Source organism: Leucoraja erinacea, chromosome 23 (assembly GCF_028641065.1).
Source record: "Leucoraja erinacea ecotype New England chromosome 23, Leri_hhj_1, whole genome shotgun sequence".
Lineage (NCBI taxonomy): Eukaryota > Metazoa > Chordata > Chondrichthyes > Rajiformes > Rajidae > Leucoraja > Leucoraja erinaceus.
In genome coordinates this window covers 8,006,626-8,027,305 of record NC_073399.1, presented here as the reverse complement: position 1 = coordinate 8,027,305, position 20,680 = coordinate 8,006,626, and the positions used below count along the sequence as shown (strand labels likewise).

Genomic DNA, 20,680 nt, shown 5'->3' with positions numbered 1-20,680 from the left:
CAACACTTTCTGTTTTTATTTCAGATTTCTATCATCAGCAATTTTGTACTTTGGATATTATCTAAATCCTGATTGCAAGGTGGCATTTCAGAAGAGCTTGGACTGTACTTAATTATCTGTAAATATTACAGAACAACCCCATTCCTGCTGTGACTGGTGTGACGGAAAGTTCAGTGAAGCAACTAAGATTGACTGGACTGGGAATATTTCTTGGAGAAATTCCTGCAGTAATTTCTCAAATTTTAGTGTCCTAGAATTTGTCCGAATTTGATGTGTTCAGTCAAATTGTGGGTGATGATATATGACTCTTCAGTGTTGTTGAAGCAGGACATAGCTTACGTTTACAAACATAAAAACACTTTGTAGAAAGTGTAAATATAGGTTGAATAAAATGTCACAAAGGACATGAAAAAGATGAAAAAGGGAAATGTAAAAAAATGCAATTGAAAATATTTTTTTTTGGAGTTAATACTGCATAAATGAATGCCACTTTCCTTTTCCTCAGCCTCCACGTTTGCTGTATCGGATAGCCTTGCTCTATGATGCTCATCGCCCTCATTTTTCCATTGTGACTGTTTCTGTTGGTGACCTCAACACCCAAGTGGTACAAGACGTACCAGAGAACTGTCAAGAGTGGCTAGGAGGAGTAAAGATGGCTCAGAATGGAATGGACCATTGTATATATAGAGTTAGTGTACAATTCAGCACAGAAATCTTTGGAACTTTTCGCCAAACTGTAGTTTTTGACTTTGGGTCTGAGCCTGTCCTAATGCAACGGATCATGGTGGACGCGGCATCCATAGAAGGTACAAATTTGATCATTTCTCCGTGTGTGGAAAATGTTAGTTTTTAATTTAGAATTGTAATGACTTGTTGAGTAAGGGGTCAAAGCCTCTGGATTTTCTTGGTAACCACCTGAATTGAAATGATGAAATGTTGGCAGTTAATTTACACAAATTAACAGAAGGAAAAACGTGATAAGAAAAATCCATTTATGCTCCAATTGTAAAATCGCATTGCAAATTTAGCATCTGTTACTTTAGTTAGTCATCTTTTGAGTAAAGAGACTTCTCTTGACATCTGTTTCAAATTTACCTAATGCACTTAATTTTCATTTTGTTTTTTGATCTTAGTACATTGGAGGAAACTGGCTTTACATTATGACTGTAGGAGCCATTTATGTTAAGTTGATAAAAACTAATCTTCCAGTCATTATTTCTTGATATGAATCACTTCTTTGTTTGTACTACTTCAATAAAGGTCCAATTAATCAAGAAATAACGACTGGAAGATTTGGTTTTACTATCAGCGAGCGCGCAAGCTATATCTCTTCTACATCTCCGAGTAGTAATGGCAATTGAGGAGTTAATTTGTTAGTGCAGTGATGCTAAATTGCAATAAGAAAAACCTTGAAATTTATAGTGCGTGTTTTGTAAACAGTGCAAAATGTCTTGCAGCTAATTAAGTAATTTGATAGTTTTATTGTTGCTGTAATGTAGCAAGTGTAGGATCCAACAGCTAATTTGCATGCAGTATAATCCCACAAAATACCAATGAGATGAAGGCTGGAATTGTTTTTTAGTGACAATAATTGAAGAATAAATACCAATCAAAATACCACTCACCTATTCTTTAAAACTGTGTTCATGGCCATAATTTTACACATTTGCCTGGGAGAGCAGGAGCCTCAGGTGTCACCTTTGACAGCACAGCATTTTCTCATTGCTATCCTGCCGTGTTAATCTATAATTTATTTACTATGCCTCTCTCTGGAGTAAAGAGAACTGATGTTGAAATGTATTTAGTGGCCAATTTTAGCCAAAATAGTTTTGTATCTCTATAACATATGGAGTCCTGGTCACCACCAGTAAATAAGATGGTAAGGCTACACCGAGAAAAATCAGAGCACATGAAAAGATAAAAATATTAAATGATGAAGAGTGAATAATATTATGGGGGGAATAGATGGGGTAAATGCAAAGAGCCTTTACCCAGGGTAGGGGAATCGAGAACCAGAGGACATAGGTCTAAGGTGAAATGGGAGAGATTTATAAGAACCTAAGGTACATGGAACGAGCTGCCAGAGGAGGTATGTGTGGAAAGGATCTGCAGATGCTGGTTTACACTGAAGATAGATGCAAAATGCTGGAGTAACTCAGCAGGACGGGCAACATCTCTGGGTCTGAAACGCTACCCATTCCTTCTATCCAGAGATGCTGCCTGTCCCGCTGAGTTACTCGAGCATTTTGCGTCTATTGCTAGAGGAGGTAGTTGAGGCAGATACTATAGCAACATTTAAAATTCATTTCGACAGGTGCATGGATAGGAAAGGTTGAGATGGAAATAGGCCAAACCCGGGTGGGTGGCACTAGGGTAGATGTAGCGCCATGGCCGGCATGGGCAAGTTGGGCAGAAGGGCCAGTTTCCATGATGTATGACTATGATGCTCTAAGAATTATTCTGTGAAGTGAATGTGCTGCTTTTGATAGAGAATAGCATTTTTAAGATTCTGAAGGGATTAGAAAATCCTGTTTCATTGTATCCTGAACAATAGAAGTTGGAGAGCTGGCCACTGATTGAGCGGAGCAATTTATTTATCCAATCTGAGGCATCGTTATTTCTTAGAGTGGTTGGTTTGATAAAAGAGGCTCCTTAGTGGGAAGTCAGAACAAATTGTGTTAATTAATTCAAATGCATTTTAATGTACAAAATAATTGTTTTTGATAGAGTGCAAGTAAATTTTGACATGATGAGTGGGGACTATGTACGCAAATTGCTAAATTCATTCCAGCAACAGGTTTTATCTTGCACATATCGAGGTCCGTTGTACACCCTTTGAAAGAAATCAATGCTGATGATTACTCAACAGTTTCAATATCATCCTATCGAGTGACCACTAAGTTAAAGGTGAACTCGATGGAGCCCTTGTTTTCAATTTCACAATTTCTTTGTTCCTGTAGGGAAAAATGTGTAGAAGCTTTGTAGAAGGGACTGGTGTGCATTCATCTTGTACTATAAACCTGAATGAATGTAATGCCATGTCAGTGACTTTATTACTTGGCCATTACCTAGCTGTTGGAAAAATGATAGACGGCTGGCTCCCTGACAACTGGAACGGCCTGTGGGCATGTAGTCACTCCTGTTACCGCCTTTTGTAGATCTGGTTAATGTGCTTCAAATGTCTGCAGGCTATGAAAATAAAATAAGTTTAAAACAAACATGGAAACAATTTCAGTAAAAAGTAAATGTTTTCATTGTAATTGCATATTTAATTTACAGATCTGGAACATCTGATGCAGGCAAGGCAGCAACTTCTCACTACGGCCAAGCGATGGGATTCCACTTGTAAAACGATTGTAGAATTTGAGCCAAATGAAACTACTGACTTGGAGAAGAGTCTCCTGACCCGGTACCAGATTCCCTTGTCTGCAGATCAGCTCTTCACTCAATCCGTGCTTGATAAATCATTGACCAAATCTAATTATCAGTCCCGATTACACGACCTACTTTACATCGAAGAAATAGCACAATATAAAGAAGTCAGCAAGTAAGTACACAATTGAAAGGAGTCTAAGTGTTACAAGTATTAATTCCTTCTATAACTTGGGCCTCAGTATATTTGTTGGTAATTTTTGCTGATGATCCTCTGTGGTAGTGACAAAGGTGAAACATTTTTAGACCATAATGTGGATCTGCATTTTCCTTTTGAAATAATATTTACAAAGGTACATTAATGTTTCTAAACTTCACTAGTTTGACCAATGCAGAGCTTTTTTTTTTGCTGTATTTCCACATGTTACTGTGGTAAATAACCCTTGATCAGTGATAACTACAAGAATTACTATTTTCAAATTGCATATATGGGCTTTAATTTGCTATCTCTTTCTCACAACTTTGGTGTTTTACAGCTGAAATGAAGTTGTGCTAAATTCTGCAGCATCTATTTGTGTACTCAGCAAGGCACATTTTTAACTTTGGACATTGTTTTCCACCCACTGTTCAACATTTACAGCTGGCATGAAATATTGAACTGCCCTGACCAGGAAAACCTCAAGCTTAGTCACAGTCCTTTGACGCAGCTGATTTTAGTCGGGGTCGAAGTAAAGATGTTGCAATTGGCTTAAGTATATCCTAGCTTGGGGCAGGGGAGGGAGTTGATGGGAGGGAGTGGGGCGGTGAAGGAAAGGAAGAGGATTGGCTTCCATTCCCATTTCTCGTTGAGTACCATGCAGGGTTTGCTGAGCTGTGTAAATGGCTACTTACATACCCATATAAAGTTATATACCCATATAGACATATAGAGGTCAGGGATTCACTTCTCAAGTACTCAATGTTCAATCTTAGTTTGAAAATTTCCGAATGAAGGCTTCGTATTTGTGTGGTCAGATTTGAATATTGGTCTTTATGTTGATTGGCTGAAGTTGGAATGGCACAAGGTGTAAACAAGAGAATTCATCTGAAATATTAGGAAGAGGAAAAAAAAGAAAATGTGAGGTGCAAGAGGATTGATAGGAAGTTTGCAAGCTGTCAAAATATAAACTTTGAACTGTATCTTGCCACAGATTACACCATAAAAATCACTTTTTATACATGGGAGCAATGTCATAAGGAATAGGAGTAGAATTAGGCCATTCGGCCCAATTGTCTACTCCGCCATTCAATATAACAGTCGTATACAATATGGCTGATCTATCTCTCTCTCTCTCTCTCCTAACCCCATTCTCCTGCCTTCTCACCATAACCTCTGGCACCTGCACTAATCAAGAATCTATCTATCTATCTCTGCCTTAAAAATATTCACTGACTTGGCCTCCGCAGCCTTCTGTGGTAAAGAATTTGGCAGATTCATCACCCTCTGACTAAAGAAATGTATTCTCATCTCTTTCCTAAAATAAAGTTCTTTAATTCTGAGGCTATGACCTCTTGTCTGAGACTCTCCCAGTAGTGGAAACATCCTCTTCCCATCCACTCTATCCATGCCTTTCACTATTCTGTACGTTACTGAGAATATATATACTCAGTTCCAGAGACAAAGACCAATGTCCCTAATGGGGTAGAGGTGAATCGAACAGTACCCTCGCGTATGGAAGGACCATTAATAAGCCTGATAACAAAAGGGGAAAAGCTGAGTCTGATGGTGCTGCTTTCAAACTTCTCTACCTTCTGCCAGACGGGATTGGGGAGAAGGGGGAATTACCGGGTCTTTTGCTATGTTTGCTGCTTTTCCGAAGTACAGGTGCACAACCTTTTATCCGAAAGCCTTGGGACCAGACACTTTTCGTAATTCAGAATTTTTCGGCTTTCGGAATGGAAGATTTTTAGCGTAGTGGTAGAGTGCTCGGCTCATATCCGCAAGGTCGCGAGTTTGCGCCACGATCCCAGCAGTTACTCAATCGCGAGTTTGAGTCTTCAATGTAGTTTTTTCTTGCAGAATAGGAGAGAATAGGGAGGGTTAGGCTGGGATCATTCTCTGCGAGATGATCTTAGTGCGGGAGACAAGTGTAGGAGAGGTGTACTGACTGTGTGGGCAGAACTTTGGAAGTGATTGCCCACCATTCTCAAAAGCCGTTGTGTCTCCCTGTCCCTCCAACTCCAGAGGAATCCGTTCCCCGATGGGCCGCTACAGCGACAAGTGGCAGTTCGCCCACAGCCCGAGCTGCGGCCCCTCATCCGCAATCCGGGTTCCTCTGGAGTTGGAGCGGGGCTGGGCTAGAGTTGTTGCTGGCTGTGAGTCTCTGGGATCTCCGTGCTTGCAGTCAGTGTCCCGTTGGTCCTGACGTCTCCGGCCACCCCCCTGGAATGGAGCTGAGACTGGGAACTGTACCGCCCTTGCCCCCTCCCTCTGCAACTGCAAACAACCCTATTCTCCTGCTCACCTGCAAGGGAGGTACAGTTCCCAGCCTCTGCTCCTGTACAGGGGGGTGACCGGAGACGTCACAGCCCGAGTTGCGCCCCCTCATCCGCAACCCGGGTTCCTCTGGAGTTGGAGCAGGGCTGGGCTGGAGTTGCTGCTGGCTGTGAGTCTCTGGGATCTCCGTGCTTGCAGTCGGTGTCCAGTTGGTCCTGACGTCTCCGGTCACCCCCTAGAATGGAGCTGAGACTGGGAACTGTACCGCCCTTACCCCCTCCCTCTGCAACTGCAAACAACCCCACAGTTCCCAGTCTCAGCTCCTGCACAGGGGGGTGGCCGGAGACGTCACAGCCCGAGCTGCGCCCCCTCATCCACAACCTCAAGACCAAGACGTACTTTGCACACCATCAGCTTTTGTCCCTACGGGGAGCGTGTTCCTCTGGAGTTGGAGCGGGGCTGGGCTGCTGCTGGCTGTGGGTCTCTGGGATCTCCGTGCTTGCAGTGGGCCTGGGGGCCGGTGTCCCGTTGGTCCTGACGTCTCCGGTGACTGGCACTGGCTCCGACGTAAAGACAGTGCAAAGCCCCCGCGCCGGTGCAATGGGTGGGGAGCTGGAGAGGGGAGGGAAGGGGTCACACACATGGCCGGGAAGCAGAGGGGTGTAGGTGGGGTGAAACTGAAGGGAGCGACAATCTGCTGCTACCTGCCCGCTGAGTTAAAACGTTCCCACGCAAGACTCACGATACACTGTGTATCGTGAGTCTACCGTGGTAACTTTTTAACTCAACGGGCAGGCAGCAGCAGATTGTCAATTATTAACCCTCCTGCGCAATATACCCTCACCTTCTCTTTTATGAATGGGGATTTAGTTCCCCTTCGAGGACCGACCGGAGGTTCCGCTGTCACCTCTGCGGGCCGCCCTCAGTGAACGTCTTCAAGGACCTTTTTTCAAGGACCGAAAAAATGTCCGCTATTCAGAGCTTTTCGTTATTTGGATCGTCGGATAAATGTTTGTGCACCTGTATAGTGAAAAATCATTTCAATATTTATTTCATACAATTAGATCCACTAAAAGCAGTTGTAAGTGTCTTGATTTGTTACACTAAGAATTTATGGAGTGTATGCAGGTGAGCAACTATGGATAAGCTTCAGAATTGTGATGACGGAGATTTGTGATTTTATTTTGCCTGAACTTCCCAAAGCACCAGTGGGTTTGCTATTCACATGTTTGATTTAGTACCTGGGTAGGAATGCATCTCAATTGGATTTGTTGTCTATGTGGAACAGTTTCTTGCAAGACAAAAATCCGAAATTCATCCAGCAAATTATTCCAAGAAAGATTATGGCATGTAACAAAGTTAATGACAACTAATGCCCAAATACATTTACTGCTATAGATTTAACACTGGGAACTGAGGTGTTTGACTTCAATACAACAATTTAAACATTGTGCAAGAGCATATGTTTATAAACTGTGGTCCAGTGTAAATATTGCAGTCCTTGTTATTTGTCTATTTGTTTTGTGTCCCAATGCTGATGATTCAAGCAATCTATAAATCATTAATTGCTTGAGAGTTGCCACTGTCTGGAAATCTAATGTTGTAACTAATGATCTAATAGATTAAAATGCCACATCATTAGAGCAATAATGTATTTGCTTAAGATCATTAAAGAATTTTAGGCAGTGAACGAACAGTTTTGTTTTTGCTAAATTCAGAATTATACTAATGATCTAATAGATTAAAATGCCACATGGAATATCAAGATCATTAGAGCAATAATGTATTTGCTTAAGTGGTATATTAAAGAATTTAGGCAGTGAACGAACAGTTTTTTTGGCTTAAATAGACAAAAGACAATAGGCGCAGGTCTAGGCCATTCGGCCCTTCGAACCAGCACCGCCATTCAATGTGCTCATGGCTGATCATCCACAATCAGTACCCCGTTCCTGCCTTCTCCCCATGTTCCCTGACTCCTCTCATCCTTCTAAATTCCAGAGTATTCAAGCCCAGCCGCTCCATACTTATGACAGTCCCGCCATCCCGGAAATTAACCTTGTGAACCGACGCTGCACTCCCTCAATAGCAAGAATGTTCTTCCTCAAATTTGGAGACCAAGACTGCACACAATACTCCAGGTGTGGTCTCACTTGGCCCCTGTACAACTGCAGAAGGACCTCTTTGCTTCTATACTCAACTCCTCTTGTTATGAAGGCCAACGTGCCATTCGTTTTCTTCACTTTCTTTCGCCTGCTGTACCTGCATGCTTACTTTCAGTGACTGATGAACAAGGACCCCCAGATCCCGTTGTACTTCCCCTTTTCCCAACTTGACCATGAAAGATATTTTTTGTGTAAAGAAGTGTGAGATATAAATGGATGTGATGAGAATGATAGTTACAGGCATTTAAGAACAACATTCATCCGTCTCTTTCCCCAGGATTTTTACTTTTTGTTTGCAATTAAACTTTATGACCTCGGAATTTAAGTTAAACATAAGCCAAGACTTTGTTCTTTATTCTATCTGGAATGGAACCTGAATTATAAACATCTGACTCATGGAGTCAGCAACTCAGCCAGGGATGATAATCAAACAAAAATAAAGTGGCACTGGCAATGTGTTTGGTAGCAGAATATTATTTTTACTCTTCCGTTGATGGCATGTGTCAACACATGTAAAACATGAATGAATTAGGGAGTAATATGGTTAATTTTTCACTAAAATGAAAGAAACGTACATAATTTGCACGGCATTTTGTCCATTCAGTCTCTGTGTGGATTTGCCTTCCGTGCGACCAGAAGTCAAACCAGCTCCCAAGCTAGACTGAAATAAAAGCAGGAAATGCTGGAATCACTCGGGTGGTCAGGCTGGATCTTCGTCAAGCCCCCAGCAATCGCCTCTCTTGCCTCTCTCAATAACCTGGGATAGATTTCTTCTGTGCCTGTGTATTTATTCATCTTGATCTCAAGCTGCCCTAGCATATTACATTCAAGGGTTTAAAAAGTTTATCATTCTGCTCCAAAATAAATTAGGAAATTATTAATTTTCAATTGATGGAACATTATCAACCTTGCTGCTTTTAATGTTCTCCAAATATGTAATCTTCAAGTTTGTGCTCTCCATCAAATCAGAAATAACTTTCATTCAGAGTAGAATTATTTATATTTTCTATTCACAACATGATACACTAAAAATTCTGAGATGAATTCATTCAGATATTTTTTTTAACCTCTCCCACCAACTTTACAGTACACCTAGTCTGCTTTAAATGCATCTCTTTTTATGCAAGATAGACACAAAAATGCTGGAGTAACTCTTAGAGGGTCAGGCAGCATCTCTGGAGAGAAGGAATGGGTCAATCAGTCTGAAGAAGGGTCTCGACCAGAAATGTTACCCATACCTTCTCTCCAGAGAGTTCCGCTGAGTTACGCCAGCATTTTGTGCCTATCTTCGATTTAAACCAGCATCTGAAGTTCTTTCCTACACATTTTGGCTACTTTTATGCATCCTTTAATACTTGAGCTAAATACCATGCTAATTTGGATATTATCCCCAGGTTTTGACTTGCTATCTTCAAAGACTGAAGTGACTGGCATCAGGCAACATATCTAAATCTTTTTGGGAGTAGTTGATGTGATGTGTTCGCTGCCTTGAATAACAATGTTAGCACCAGCAGGTGGCACAGCTGCATCGTGAAACTGGTGAAATGATCGGGACACTGTACGACCTCATTCTGTTCTTACTATAGGGCAGGCTCTGAGGCTCAGTTCTTTGTAAATAGAGTCTCGACTGTTTAATTGTCAAAAAGTACCAACAACAGAACAATTACATTCTTTCTCGTTTAAGAAGGATCTGCAGACCCTAAACGTCGCCTATTTCCTTCACTCCATAGGTGCTGCCTCACCCACTGAGATCCTCCAGCATTTTTGTCTACATTCTTTCTTGTAGTCACTTAACAGGCTTGTAAACACAATACACACAGATAATATATAATAAATAAATAAATAAAAATTATTAACCACAATACTTGTGCAAAAAAAAGAACCAAAGTCCTTTGTGGAACCAAAGACAGTGCATCGAAGTTCATAGTTGATCTTAATATTGTGTCGTGTTCAAGAGCCTGATGGTTACTGAGAAGAAACTATTCTTGAATCTGGAGGTCATAGTTTTCAGATTTCTGTATCACCTTCGTGATGGTGAGAGTGAAATGATAGCAAGATGAATAGGCAAAAAGTTTCTGAAGTCAATCATTGATTAATGTCTGGATTCAATTAGAAAGCTACCAGTTTCTTAGTGTTCCAGTCAATGGCTGTGATACTGATGATTTCCTAACCTTTTATCAAACATGTTAGCATAAGTGTGATCGCAAAGTTCGCATATATTTGTGCAGACATTTGGGCCGTTGTGTTTTAGTTTAGTTTAGAGATACAATGCGGAAACAGGCCCATTGGCTCTGAGTCCGCACCAACCAGCGATCCTCGCACATTATCACTATCCTACACCAGGGACAATTTTTACATTTATAATAAGCCAATTAACTTAACCTGTCTGTCTTTGGACTGTGCAAGGAAACCAAAGCTCTCGGAGAAATCTCACGCAGGTCACATGGTGAACATACAAACTCCGTACAGACAGGCACCTGTAGCCAGAATCGAACCTGTGTATCTGACCCTGTAGGAGCTGTAAGGCAGCAACTCTACTGCTACGCCACCATGCAGTCCCACTCAGCTACAAAATCTCATTTCAGGTTGGACATTATCCAACCAACTGATAGAGGGTGGTTTTCGAAAGGTTTTTTGAAACACTGCCGCACCAACACATAGTGAATTTATTTGTAATCATCCTGAATCACACTGTCGGATGCCTGATCATCAGGAGGTTAGACTGCAAGATGGGCTATTACAGGTTTTTACCAAGGCTAACCTTTCAAAGCATCAAAGATAATCTTGAGAAACAAGAGACAACAGATTCTGGAATTTTGAGCATAAATAGGTTTATATTGGATTTTGAATATTCTGCAAATTTGGATCTGCTCTCTCCTATTTAATCAGATCATGGCTGATCTGATTCTTTCCTTGGTTCTGCTTTCATATTTACTTACAGTAACCTTTCACCACCCCCTGCTTTTGACGAATCTATTTATCTGTCTTAAAACTATTCCATGACTCTGCTTCTATTGTTTTTTGAGCAAGAGAGATACAAGGACTCTTAATCTTTTGAGAAATATTTCTGCTTCACCTTTGATTCATAGAAACATAGAAAAATAGGTGGAGGAATAGGCTATTCGACCCTTTGAGCCAGCACAGCTGATCATCCAAAATCTGTACCCCGTTCCTGCTTTTTCCCCCATATCCCTTGATTCCTTCAGCCCTTAGAGCTAAATCTAACTCTCTCTTGAAAATATCCAGTGAATTGGCCTCCACTGTTTTCTGTGACACATAATTCCACAGATTCACAATCTGTGGAATTACACAGATTCACAATCTGTGGAATTCCACAGATTCAGTTGGCCAAGCAAAACAATCTCTTGTAGAATTCTTATATCATTATAATGCATTTGTTTAAAACAACATCTCTCTGCTCATTTATAATCCTATGTTCCACTTATTCTTTGCATCCAACTCGGCTCAATCTACAACATTTAACGTGCTGCCCTTGATGTTTCTCATTCTGCTCATTATTAGGTGTATAACTGTCCATTCCCGAGTTAAACTAATTACTGGTGGAACTTGGTGGTCAGGCTGCATCAGTGGAGGTTAAAATAGAGGCAATGTTTCTGGTTGGGTACCTTCTTTAGGCTGATGAGCCCAAACTTTGTCTGTCCATTTCCTTCCACAGATGTTTCCTAACCCACTCGGTTCCTGCAGCAATTTGGATGCAAAGAACTGCAGGTGCTGGTTTATAAAAGAAAGACACAGTGTTGGATTAACTCCACAGCTCAGGCAGCATCACTGGAGAAATATAAAAGTGGAAATTTTAGGTTAGAGCATTCAATGAATTGAATAAGTTTAGCAGAGGTCAGACGATGATTTAAGGATAGAGTGCTGTACAGATTCTGAAAATTCTTCCTCCATTGCTCAGATGAATCAGTTACTCCTGATATCTCTACAGACATTCCCCTCAATTCACCTCTAAGCATGTCTTCAGTGCAACCCCACAAATGTGATAATCCTCATCTTCAAATTCTGAGCATACTGATCCTGTTCCAAGCCTTTATTTTATTTGTATCTCTCCACTGTGCTGCATGCATTTCCTGCTCTATCAATATTTCTGCTTTGTAGTCTTTTGTCTACATTTTTAAAAATGTTAACGCTGGAAGATTCCAGTCCAGTTTAGGGCCGGGTTTCTATTAGTTCTAGTGAATCTAATTTTACCTATCTAATATAGTTGCATTTATTTCTTAGTTTTTTTTGTCTCATCTGAAATACCCCTTCCCCATAATTTTATCTTGATTTAATTTGTTTCTGTTTCAGTTTAGTTTATTGTCACATGTACCAAGGTACAGTGAAAAGCTTTTGTTGCGTGCTAATCAGTCAGCAGAAAGACAATACATGATTACACTTGATTCATTTACAGTGTATAGATACATGATATATGTATGTTATAGTGCAGGATTTCCTTTGATTCTGTTGTATGTTGCAAAACATACTTGGCGAATAAAGTCTGATTCTGATTCTGATACCACCCTTAGCTTCTCTACTTATTAATGCTTTTTATGTTCAATGCCTCTGCTGTGAAACAATTGCCCCTGTACTGAATATCTTGTACCAATTTCTAACAAACTTGTGAGTTCCAATTTCACATAAACCTTCTCTTTTCATGTCGCAATCATTTTTCCCCCTCTAGGAAATCAGTGCTATTCCTATGGTTAGCTGCCCATTTTCCATTTCCCTTGCCAGAACCGTCTCTATAATACTAGCTCATTGCCTCAACACATTGACTAATCTCCTAATACGCAGCCTAAAAAAATAGTGATTTTCCTCTGGTTTGTTTATTTTCTTGACCTCTACTTCAGTCTTTGATCTTGAGCTCGAGCAGATTTGGTTGAAGATGATTCCCATTGATGTCTTTGGTTGCCTTGCGATTCCAAATGACTTGGAATAAGGGGTACTGCTGTGAGGGTGGTGAGGTGCAGATAGAATAGTGTGGGTAAAGGAAACAAAAGGTAGTGAGTGATTGGGCCTTGCAAACAATAAACACTTCAACAAATTGTCAACTATGAACTAATTGTTAATTGTAACTATTTTAAATGCATCCATTTGATCAATTTCCTTAAAAATGAAATTACCGATATTAAAAAGTGTGTGTGGTGAGAAGCTGAGGAGTAGAGGAAGCATCTACAGAGAGAGAGAGACAAGATTGACCCTTCATGTTAGTGGGCTTTCATTATTAATGAAGGATCGTCAACCTTGCACCGTACTTTTTTTACTCACTCCATAGGTTCTACCCACTTCTGAGTATTTTCCATTTCTTATTGACATTTGCAGCACCTGCAATCATTTATAATGTATAGCGTTAATGGACTGATTATTTCTGAACATCAGAGTTGTTGTGGCATTGTATGAATACTTGAAAAATACCAGATTTTAATGAAGGATCTCTGTCTAATTTGCAGGTTCAACATTAAAGTAAATTTATATCTGGTAGCGAACTTCATGCTCACTGGTGTTTCAGGCGGTGCTAAATATGCTCAGAGTGGACAACTGTTTGCTCGCTTCAAACTCACAGAAACTCTGTCAGAAGAAACTTTGGCTGGACGATTAGTAATGACCAAAGTCAATTCTGTCCTGCTGTTGCCAATAACTAAAGAGAGATCCATGCAAATCCAGGGGACCAAAGAGAAGGTTTATGAAGCTGCGATTGAAGAAAAAACTAAGGAATGCATTTATTTGAGACTGACCAAGGAATGTTGCGAGGAGCTGAAGCTTCGAGCAGATCGAGAGATGCAGGTAATTTGTTTTTCTGCCTCACTTGCGCTTATTTTATAATTTTTAAACTGGAGCACCTCATCATAGAATGGTTGTTGTGATGCTAGAAATATAGAAACAAAGAAAATTAGATGTAGGCATGGACAAGTTGTGCATTGAATCTTTCCATCATTCAAAATAATCACGGCTGACTATCTCAATAGCATATTCCTGCTCTCTCCCCATTACTGTAATATACTTTGTGCCCAGAAATGTATCAATCTTGTTAAATGCGTTTGGCAGCTTGACCTCTACAGCCTTCCTCCTTAGAAAATCCACAGGTTCACCACTATAAGAGTGAAAGAATATCTTCGAATCTGAGCCCTGTCTTTATATCTTGAGACTGACTTCTGGTTCTGTACACCCTGCTAAGCGAAACTTCCTTCCTAAATTCAGCCTGTCGATCTGTGATTAAAATGTTGAAATTTCAAATAGATAGATAGATAGCCTTTTATTGTCATTCAGACCGAAGTCTGAACGAAATTGCAGCAGTCATACATATAATACAATACAATAAAACAACAATAAACACATATTAACATCCACTACAGTGAGTCCACCCAGCATCTCCTCACTGTGATGGAGGCAAAAGTCTTAGGTCTTAGATTCCCTCTCATTCTTCTGAGCTCGACTGTATAGAAAGGTGCTCGACCTAATCTGTTGTCGTATGGCATTTCTGCCATTCCAGTAATTGGTCTGCAATCACTCAATGGCACATTTCTCCTGTCTTAGATAATGAGACTAAAATTGCATGTAGTACTCCAGGTGTCTCGTAAAGGCCCTGTATAACTCTAATGAGGCATTGTGGCTCCTGTACTAAAAACATCTTGCTGTGGAGTCTTGTTCCAGGATGTCTGCCCAATTTAGTAATTCAGCACCATTTGAATAATGGTGTTTAAAAAAAAACTGTTATGTTAGCTGCTCAATTCAAACATGATTAGAAATAGTTGAGTGGAAGAGCTAATTACACCTCTTAGTTTGCTAGTTGCATTACCAACTTAAGACTCCTTTAAAAATACATGTGTGTATCTGTAAATAAAGCGATTATCTATGGAAAGATTTATCTGTTAATTCTTTGAATGTTTGGAGTAATTCAGTGGGTCTGCATCTCTGGAGAACATGGGTACGTGACATTTTAAGTTGGGACGTTTCTTCAGATTTCACACTTGGTTAAACCAATAGTAGACTTGGCAATCATTTTGTGAAACACTTGTGCTCTGTCCGTAATGGCCATCTTGAACATCTGGTTCTTTGTCATTTTAAATCTTCCTCCCATTCCCATATCAACCTCCCTATTCTTGGCCCTCTCATAAGTATGGAAAGGCAATTGGAAGAACATATCATATTCTGCTTTGGTAGATTACAACCATATGATACCATATTACAACAATGGATTTTCCAATTTCAGATAACTTAATCTTGGAGCTCTCCTCTTCCCCACTCACTTCCACTTAATTTTCTTATCTCTTTGTTCACCAACCCCCCTTCATGGTCCATCTGCCCATCATCCCCTCTCCATCTGATTCCAGCTGTCAGACACGTTTTCCTCTTCACTCGGTCCGAATGCAAGGCATCAGCCCTACACTTTCCACCTCCAAAGGTGCAGCTTTCCCTTCCAGCATTCTGTGTTTTTGCTACTTGTTGATGGTTCAGCTAATTATGAAAATAAGTAGCTGAGCTGTACAGACTAGATTTGAACAGTTTTTGGTGGTCACCTTGAATGACCTTCCAAAATGAAAACAGAGAATGCTTGAACGTAGGTTAGAGATAATCTGTGGCGAATGGGCAGTTAATATATCAGTGTGATGATGTATTAGTACTCGTCTAATGGTTGTTATGTCCCTGAAACCTTAACACCTTCATGTTAACAGCTGGTGTCTCACCTGAGTACCTAAGGCACTTTATTTTGGCTTTCCATCATTTGTAACATTTTGCTTTTGTGCACAGTAAGATAAACGTCATTGTTTCTGGTTTAGAGAAAGGAAAATTGGCCTCTGTTCTCACTAATGTTTGGACATAGGGCAAAGGAAGAAACAGGTTTAAGGGTTAACTGACCTAAACAGTGCTGATCCTCACCATTCAGAAGCACCCTTGAATAAAGGAAATTTGGACAACTGTGAAATCACACACACCTATGGAAATATGAGAAAATATGCATAACAGGTTGCACTGCCTTCATAGAGTGCTTGGCAGTCAGTGGTGGCTGTAGAGTTGTTGTCCACGCTAGTCTTCTTCTTCTTGCGTATGGCGTGAACAGCCTAAAGTTGTAGGACAACTTGTTCTATTTGATCTTATTTGATTGTGCACGCCGGGTTGATTGCATTCGTCGAATCAGGGCGGACCACGTGAAGGTTGTAATCTTTCACTACGCAAGTGAAAACACCAATAACCTTGCAAAATCTTCCTCCAAAAGAAATTGGCGAAACATCACCGATCCATGTTCTCCTAACCACTGAATTAGTGCAATGTTGGTTTCTTTTTTTGTTAACCAGCCTTTGCAGTTCCTTGTATCTCCTTCCAAATATTATCTTAAATTAGGTTTGGGAATTTGTTCCTGCTTTTTAGCATAAAGTTGTTTTGAAAATTAATTTCAGTTACTCGTTTTTGGGTGCCAATGATAATTACACTGCTTCTTGGTGCTGATATTGAGTGCTCTAGAAATATGCAGATTCCCCAGCTGATGGGAAGCTGCTCAGAGAGAACATCTCTGTCATTTCATACTTGCTACTCTTTTCATCATATATTCATCGTGCCGACTGCTGAAACCGTTCCATACCGAAAGGCACTTTGAAACAAACATTTCTTGAACTGATTTTTGAAGTTCTTGAAGTACAAATAAAACACTTTTAGCAATTCAAACATTTAAAAGTGAAATGCATGCAAATTTATTCTATATGAAGTCCTTACCTCTATCTCTGTTAACACCACATGAGTATACTGAAGACCTGAAAACTGCAGACGCTGCTTTACAAAAAGAGGCACAGCATGCTGGAGTAACTCAGCGGATTACTCAGAAGGGTCCCGACATGAAATGTCGCCTGTCCGTGTTCTCCTGAGATGCTGCCTGTCCTGCTGAGTTACTCCAGCGCTTTGTGTCTTTTCTCGTGTACTGAACATTATCTAGATTGGTATCTTTCTATTGAACTTATTTTCGAATCACTGACAAGTGCTGTATTAATCCGTAGGTTGAACTTCAATTTCAACTCAATCGCTTGCCCCTCTGTGAAATGCATTATGCCCTGGACAGAATCAAGGACAACAGTATTCTCTTTCCAGATGTCTGCATGTTTCCCACAATTCCCTGGAGCCCCATCAGGTATGGTGTGCCAACAAGCTGACAGTTGAGAATGTGGCATTAATATTGCATCAGTCATGCCGCACACCGCAGATGGCTTTATTAAAGCTGACATATAGATTTGGGCACTTCATAGGCCTCCTTCAGCTGCCTTTTCAAAAACATAAGGTTGGATTGACCATTCTGTCAGAGTGGGAAACGCAGGTTGGAAAATTTGCATTCATGTATATTTATCACACATAATACAGTTATGGGTAGTTACTCTGTTGATGGGGAGCAATAATTCATGTGAGATTAACAGCATGTAACTGATTTACATAGACTTTAAAATTAGGAAGTTTTATTTTTAGTTTTTACATGAAGCTCCTGATTGACATGTTCTGAACAAAATCATGTGATTGTGTTCCTAACTCCAGAAGAGATTTTTCTTTACAGATGTGTCAACATATTGTGTGTAATTTCCTTTTGCAAATAGTCATTCAGATTTTGTGCACTACATATCTTCTGATTTAACTCCAAATAAAATGATAAACATATTTTATGATAGACTTGCCTGCCCTCTGGTTTCCGTGCTGAAAGTGCGGTACACTTGCTAATTATGCACTGTTAATAGAATCATTGTACTTGGCAAGCTGGCTAATGTTGTGGATATTTAGCTTAATGGGAAATGTTCGGCTAGTCCTTTACAAATGGAGAATATTTGATGTGGTGTTTCTTGCCCATGCATTAATGGTCCTCCTTTGCATCCCTATTTACCATAAAATATTGAACGCCTTTCCAGAAGGATTTGAGGTTCACTTTTGTCCTGTTTTTTGCGAATCCATATTTCATTAGTCTGTGCAACATGCTAAATTGAGCATTTGTAAAACAATGAAAGAGGATGAGTCAATGTGTCATGCCACTGACTTTCCTCAGTTGCCACAGTTTTTACCTTTTGGGTTTGTTTTCCAGATGGGCAATACCTCTACAACATCATTTGGATGTTGTAAATTTTAGGTATAATATACTTTATTGAAAAATTTATATCCTAACATTTCCGCGTCAAGAGTATCATGAGTTGCAAATCGTTGTTTTGTTTTATCCTACTGGAGTAGACAATGGGACGAGCAGTTGGATCCCCGGCTGAATACAAAACAGAAGGAGGCTATTCTGGCAATCACAACTCCGCTTTCCATCCACCTTCCGCCTGTTCTCATCATTGGACCCTATGGAACGGGGAAAACATTCACACTGGCACAGGCAGTCAAACACATACTAAAACAACAGGACACAAGGTGAGCTTTCCAATGCAATTGTTAAACTTTATCTTCCTTTTTGTTAAACAAATAATTTTATTGGATGAGGATGTGGTCATGTCCCAATGGTTTGAGCAATAAGGAAAGGATGGGCAAATTCGGACTTTATTCCTTGGAGCGCAGGAGGCTGAGGGGTGATCTTATAGAGGTATATTAAATCATGAAGGCAATAAATAGGGTGAATGCACAGTCTTTCACCCAGGATTGGGGAAATTCCCATAAGTTTCAGAAATATACCAAAATGTTGCATGTGAATGCATTTTCAGGCATCTCACAATCATTCAGGAGAGCTGTTTAAAGTTAGCCATTGGCTATTATGCCTTCCTGCCTGAGAGCATTTTGCAATGAATGTGAGATATATTGACAGCTGCTAACCCAGACTCAAATTGGATATTGCAGACTCAATTTAAGGTGTTTATGACAATCCTTTGGGGGAACAAAATCAATTGGAAGTTGGTATAATAAATGTTACCCATGTTATAAATCTATACTGTGTATTTAACATGCAGAACATAATTTCAATGTGTTGGTGTTTGACACAATCCAAAGGCACCATTTTGAAATGTGGCTGGAAGTTAGACAGAAATGGGCACCAACAGATGGCTTTGCTGTAGGCTAGAATAAATGTAGTCAAAACAACTTGTCAGTTTGGGCATCCATATGTCCCTTTTCCTGAAGGCCACTGAGAAATTCATCTGTTGTCAAGAACGATAAAGAATGTCATTGCTTCCCGTTGCCATCTGAGTGTACTGGAGGTAGTTTGTTTACTCGCTCTGTTGTTTCCATGCTCGTAGCTTAAATCAGATTTAACCGTCTGATTTTTATTTTCATGTGCAAAAGTTTATTCTTTGTACCTTGTAATATTCCTCTGGAAATACTCGGCAGCCTATCAGACAGGGTCAGTGGAGAGAGCAAGCGTTCATGTTTTTGTAGTTATTAACCATGCAACGCAACTTGCTCGGACCAAACATCATGGACCTGAAGTCTGTGTTCTCTGCATTTCTCGTCACAGCAGCTGTCTGACCTGAGTGTCTCCAGAACTTTTTTTATTATTTCAGGTTTTCAGCTTGTGCAGTTTTGTTGGTTTTTGATTGCGTTTTTGTATTTTTGGGGCAAGTTTCTGTAGTTGTTAATTTGGTACAAAAATGCCAGGCAAAATTTCAGATGTAAATTTACAGTTCTTGCTACAGCGGATGACATTGAGCAACCACAAGTGGTCTACAGTGATTATGGGCCTCTGCATCCACTGGAGTGGCTACAGCCCTGTGACTAACTGCAGCTGTCTTCCCACCTATTGAGTTGGCATAACTTCTCCCATTTCCAGGATACCGCCCAGATGTTCATCCCCTAAAATGTATGATGCAGTGGGGAAATCTTTGCATACAATATGGATTCAAGATGAGTTCATATTCACCCACCAGTCGAATGATTTCAGATGAGTGTCATATGACATAGAACAGTACCACACAGGAATGGGCTCTTCAGTCCACAATGTCTGTGCCGAACATAATGCCATAACATAATGCCAAGCTGATCTCATCTGCCTGTACCTGATCCATGTCCCTCTATTCTTTGCTATTCCATGTGCCTCTCTTTAAAGCCTCTCAAATGCCACTATCACATCTGCCTCCACCACCACCCCAGACAATATGTTCTCAGCTCCCACCAGTCTGTGTAAAAAAAACTTGCCCTGCCCATCTCCTTTAATCCTCCCCCCCACCTCATAACTTTGCCCACAAGTATTGGACATTTCCACATTGGGAAAATGGTTCTGACACTCTACCCTGAAGTGTCACTTAAAGTCATGTTCCAAATGATTCCTTCCACTTTGGGCAGGTTCTGCACTCCCATACAGTTGCACATTTTGCTGCACTACATGCAAAGGCAATGACTTCAGATGAATGGGAACATCATTTGCTCCAGAGTAGTTTGTGTTTATTAAAAAAAAAACAGTGCTGGGGTAATTCATCGGTTCAGGCAACATCTCTGGAGGACATGGGTACATGACGTTTTGGGTCGAGGATCCTTCAGATTGGTCTTGCTTATCCTGGATGTGTGCACTTCCATCCATCCATTTGATTTTGGCCTTTTCTGTATGTGAATTTATGGCACTGGTTGTTCAGTATCTGAGAACCCAGAGCAATGTGTATATGTGCAAGGGGTGGGTTGCCAAAAGGTTAGAGTAGTTGGAAACAATCCTGCCTTCTGTGGATGGGGAGAGAATCAGTGAGACCCCATCAAAGGACTGCTACTTCACTCTCGGGAAGTTTACACA

The 20,680-nt window shown here is 40.4% G+C and overlaps 1 protein-coding gene across 3 annotated transcripts in view; it reads left to right on the top strand.

The window, feature by feature from the left end:
* helz (helicase with zinc finger) overlaps nucleotides 1-20,680 on the top strand; it is a 174,593-nt gene that overhangs the window by 47,503 nt on the left and 106,410 nt on the right. For 2 of the 3 annotated variants that reach the window (XM_055653760.1, XM_055653762.1), the window contains 5 exons: nucleotides 506-806; nucleotides 3,280-3,547; nucleotides 13,464-13,797; nucleotides 17,001-17,131; nucleotides 18,202-18,384. In XM_055653760.1, the coding sequence (XP_055509735.1) occupies nucleotides 506-806; nucleotides 3,280-3,547; nucleotides 13,464-13,797; nucleotides 17,001-17,131; nucleotides 18,202-18,384 (1,217 nt within the window). The remainder of the gene's footprint in view (nucleotides 1-505; nucleotides 807-3,279; nucleotides 3,548-13,463; nucleotides 13,798-17,000; nucleotides 17,132-18,201; nucleotides 18,385-20,680) is intronic. The other variant, XM_055653763.1, reaches the window with a different exon arrangement.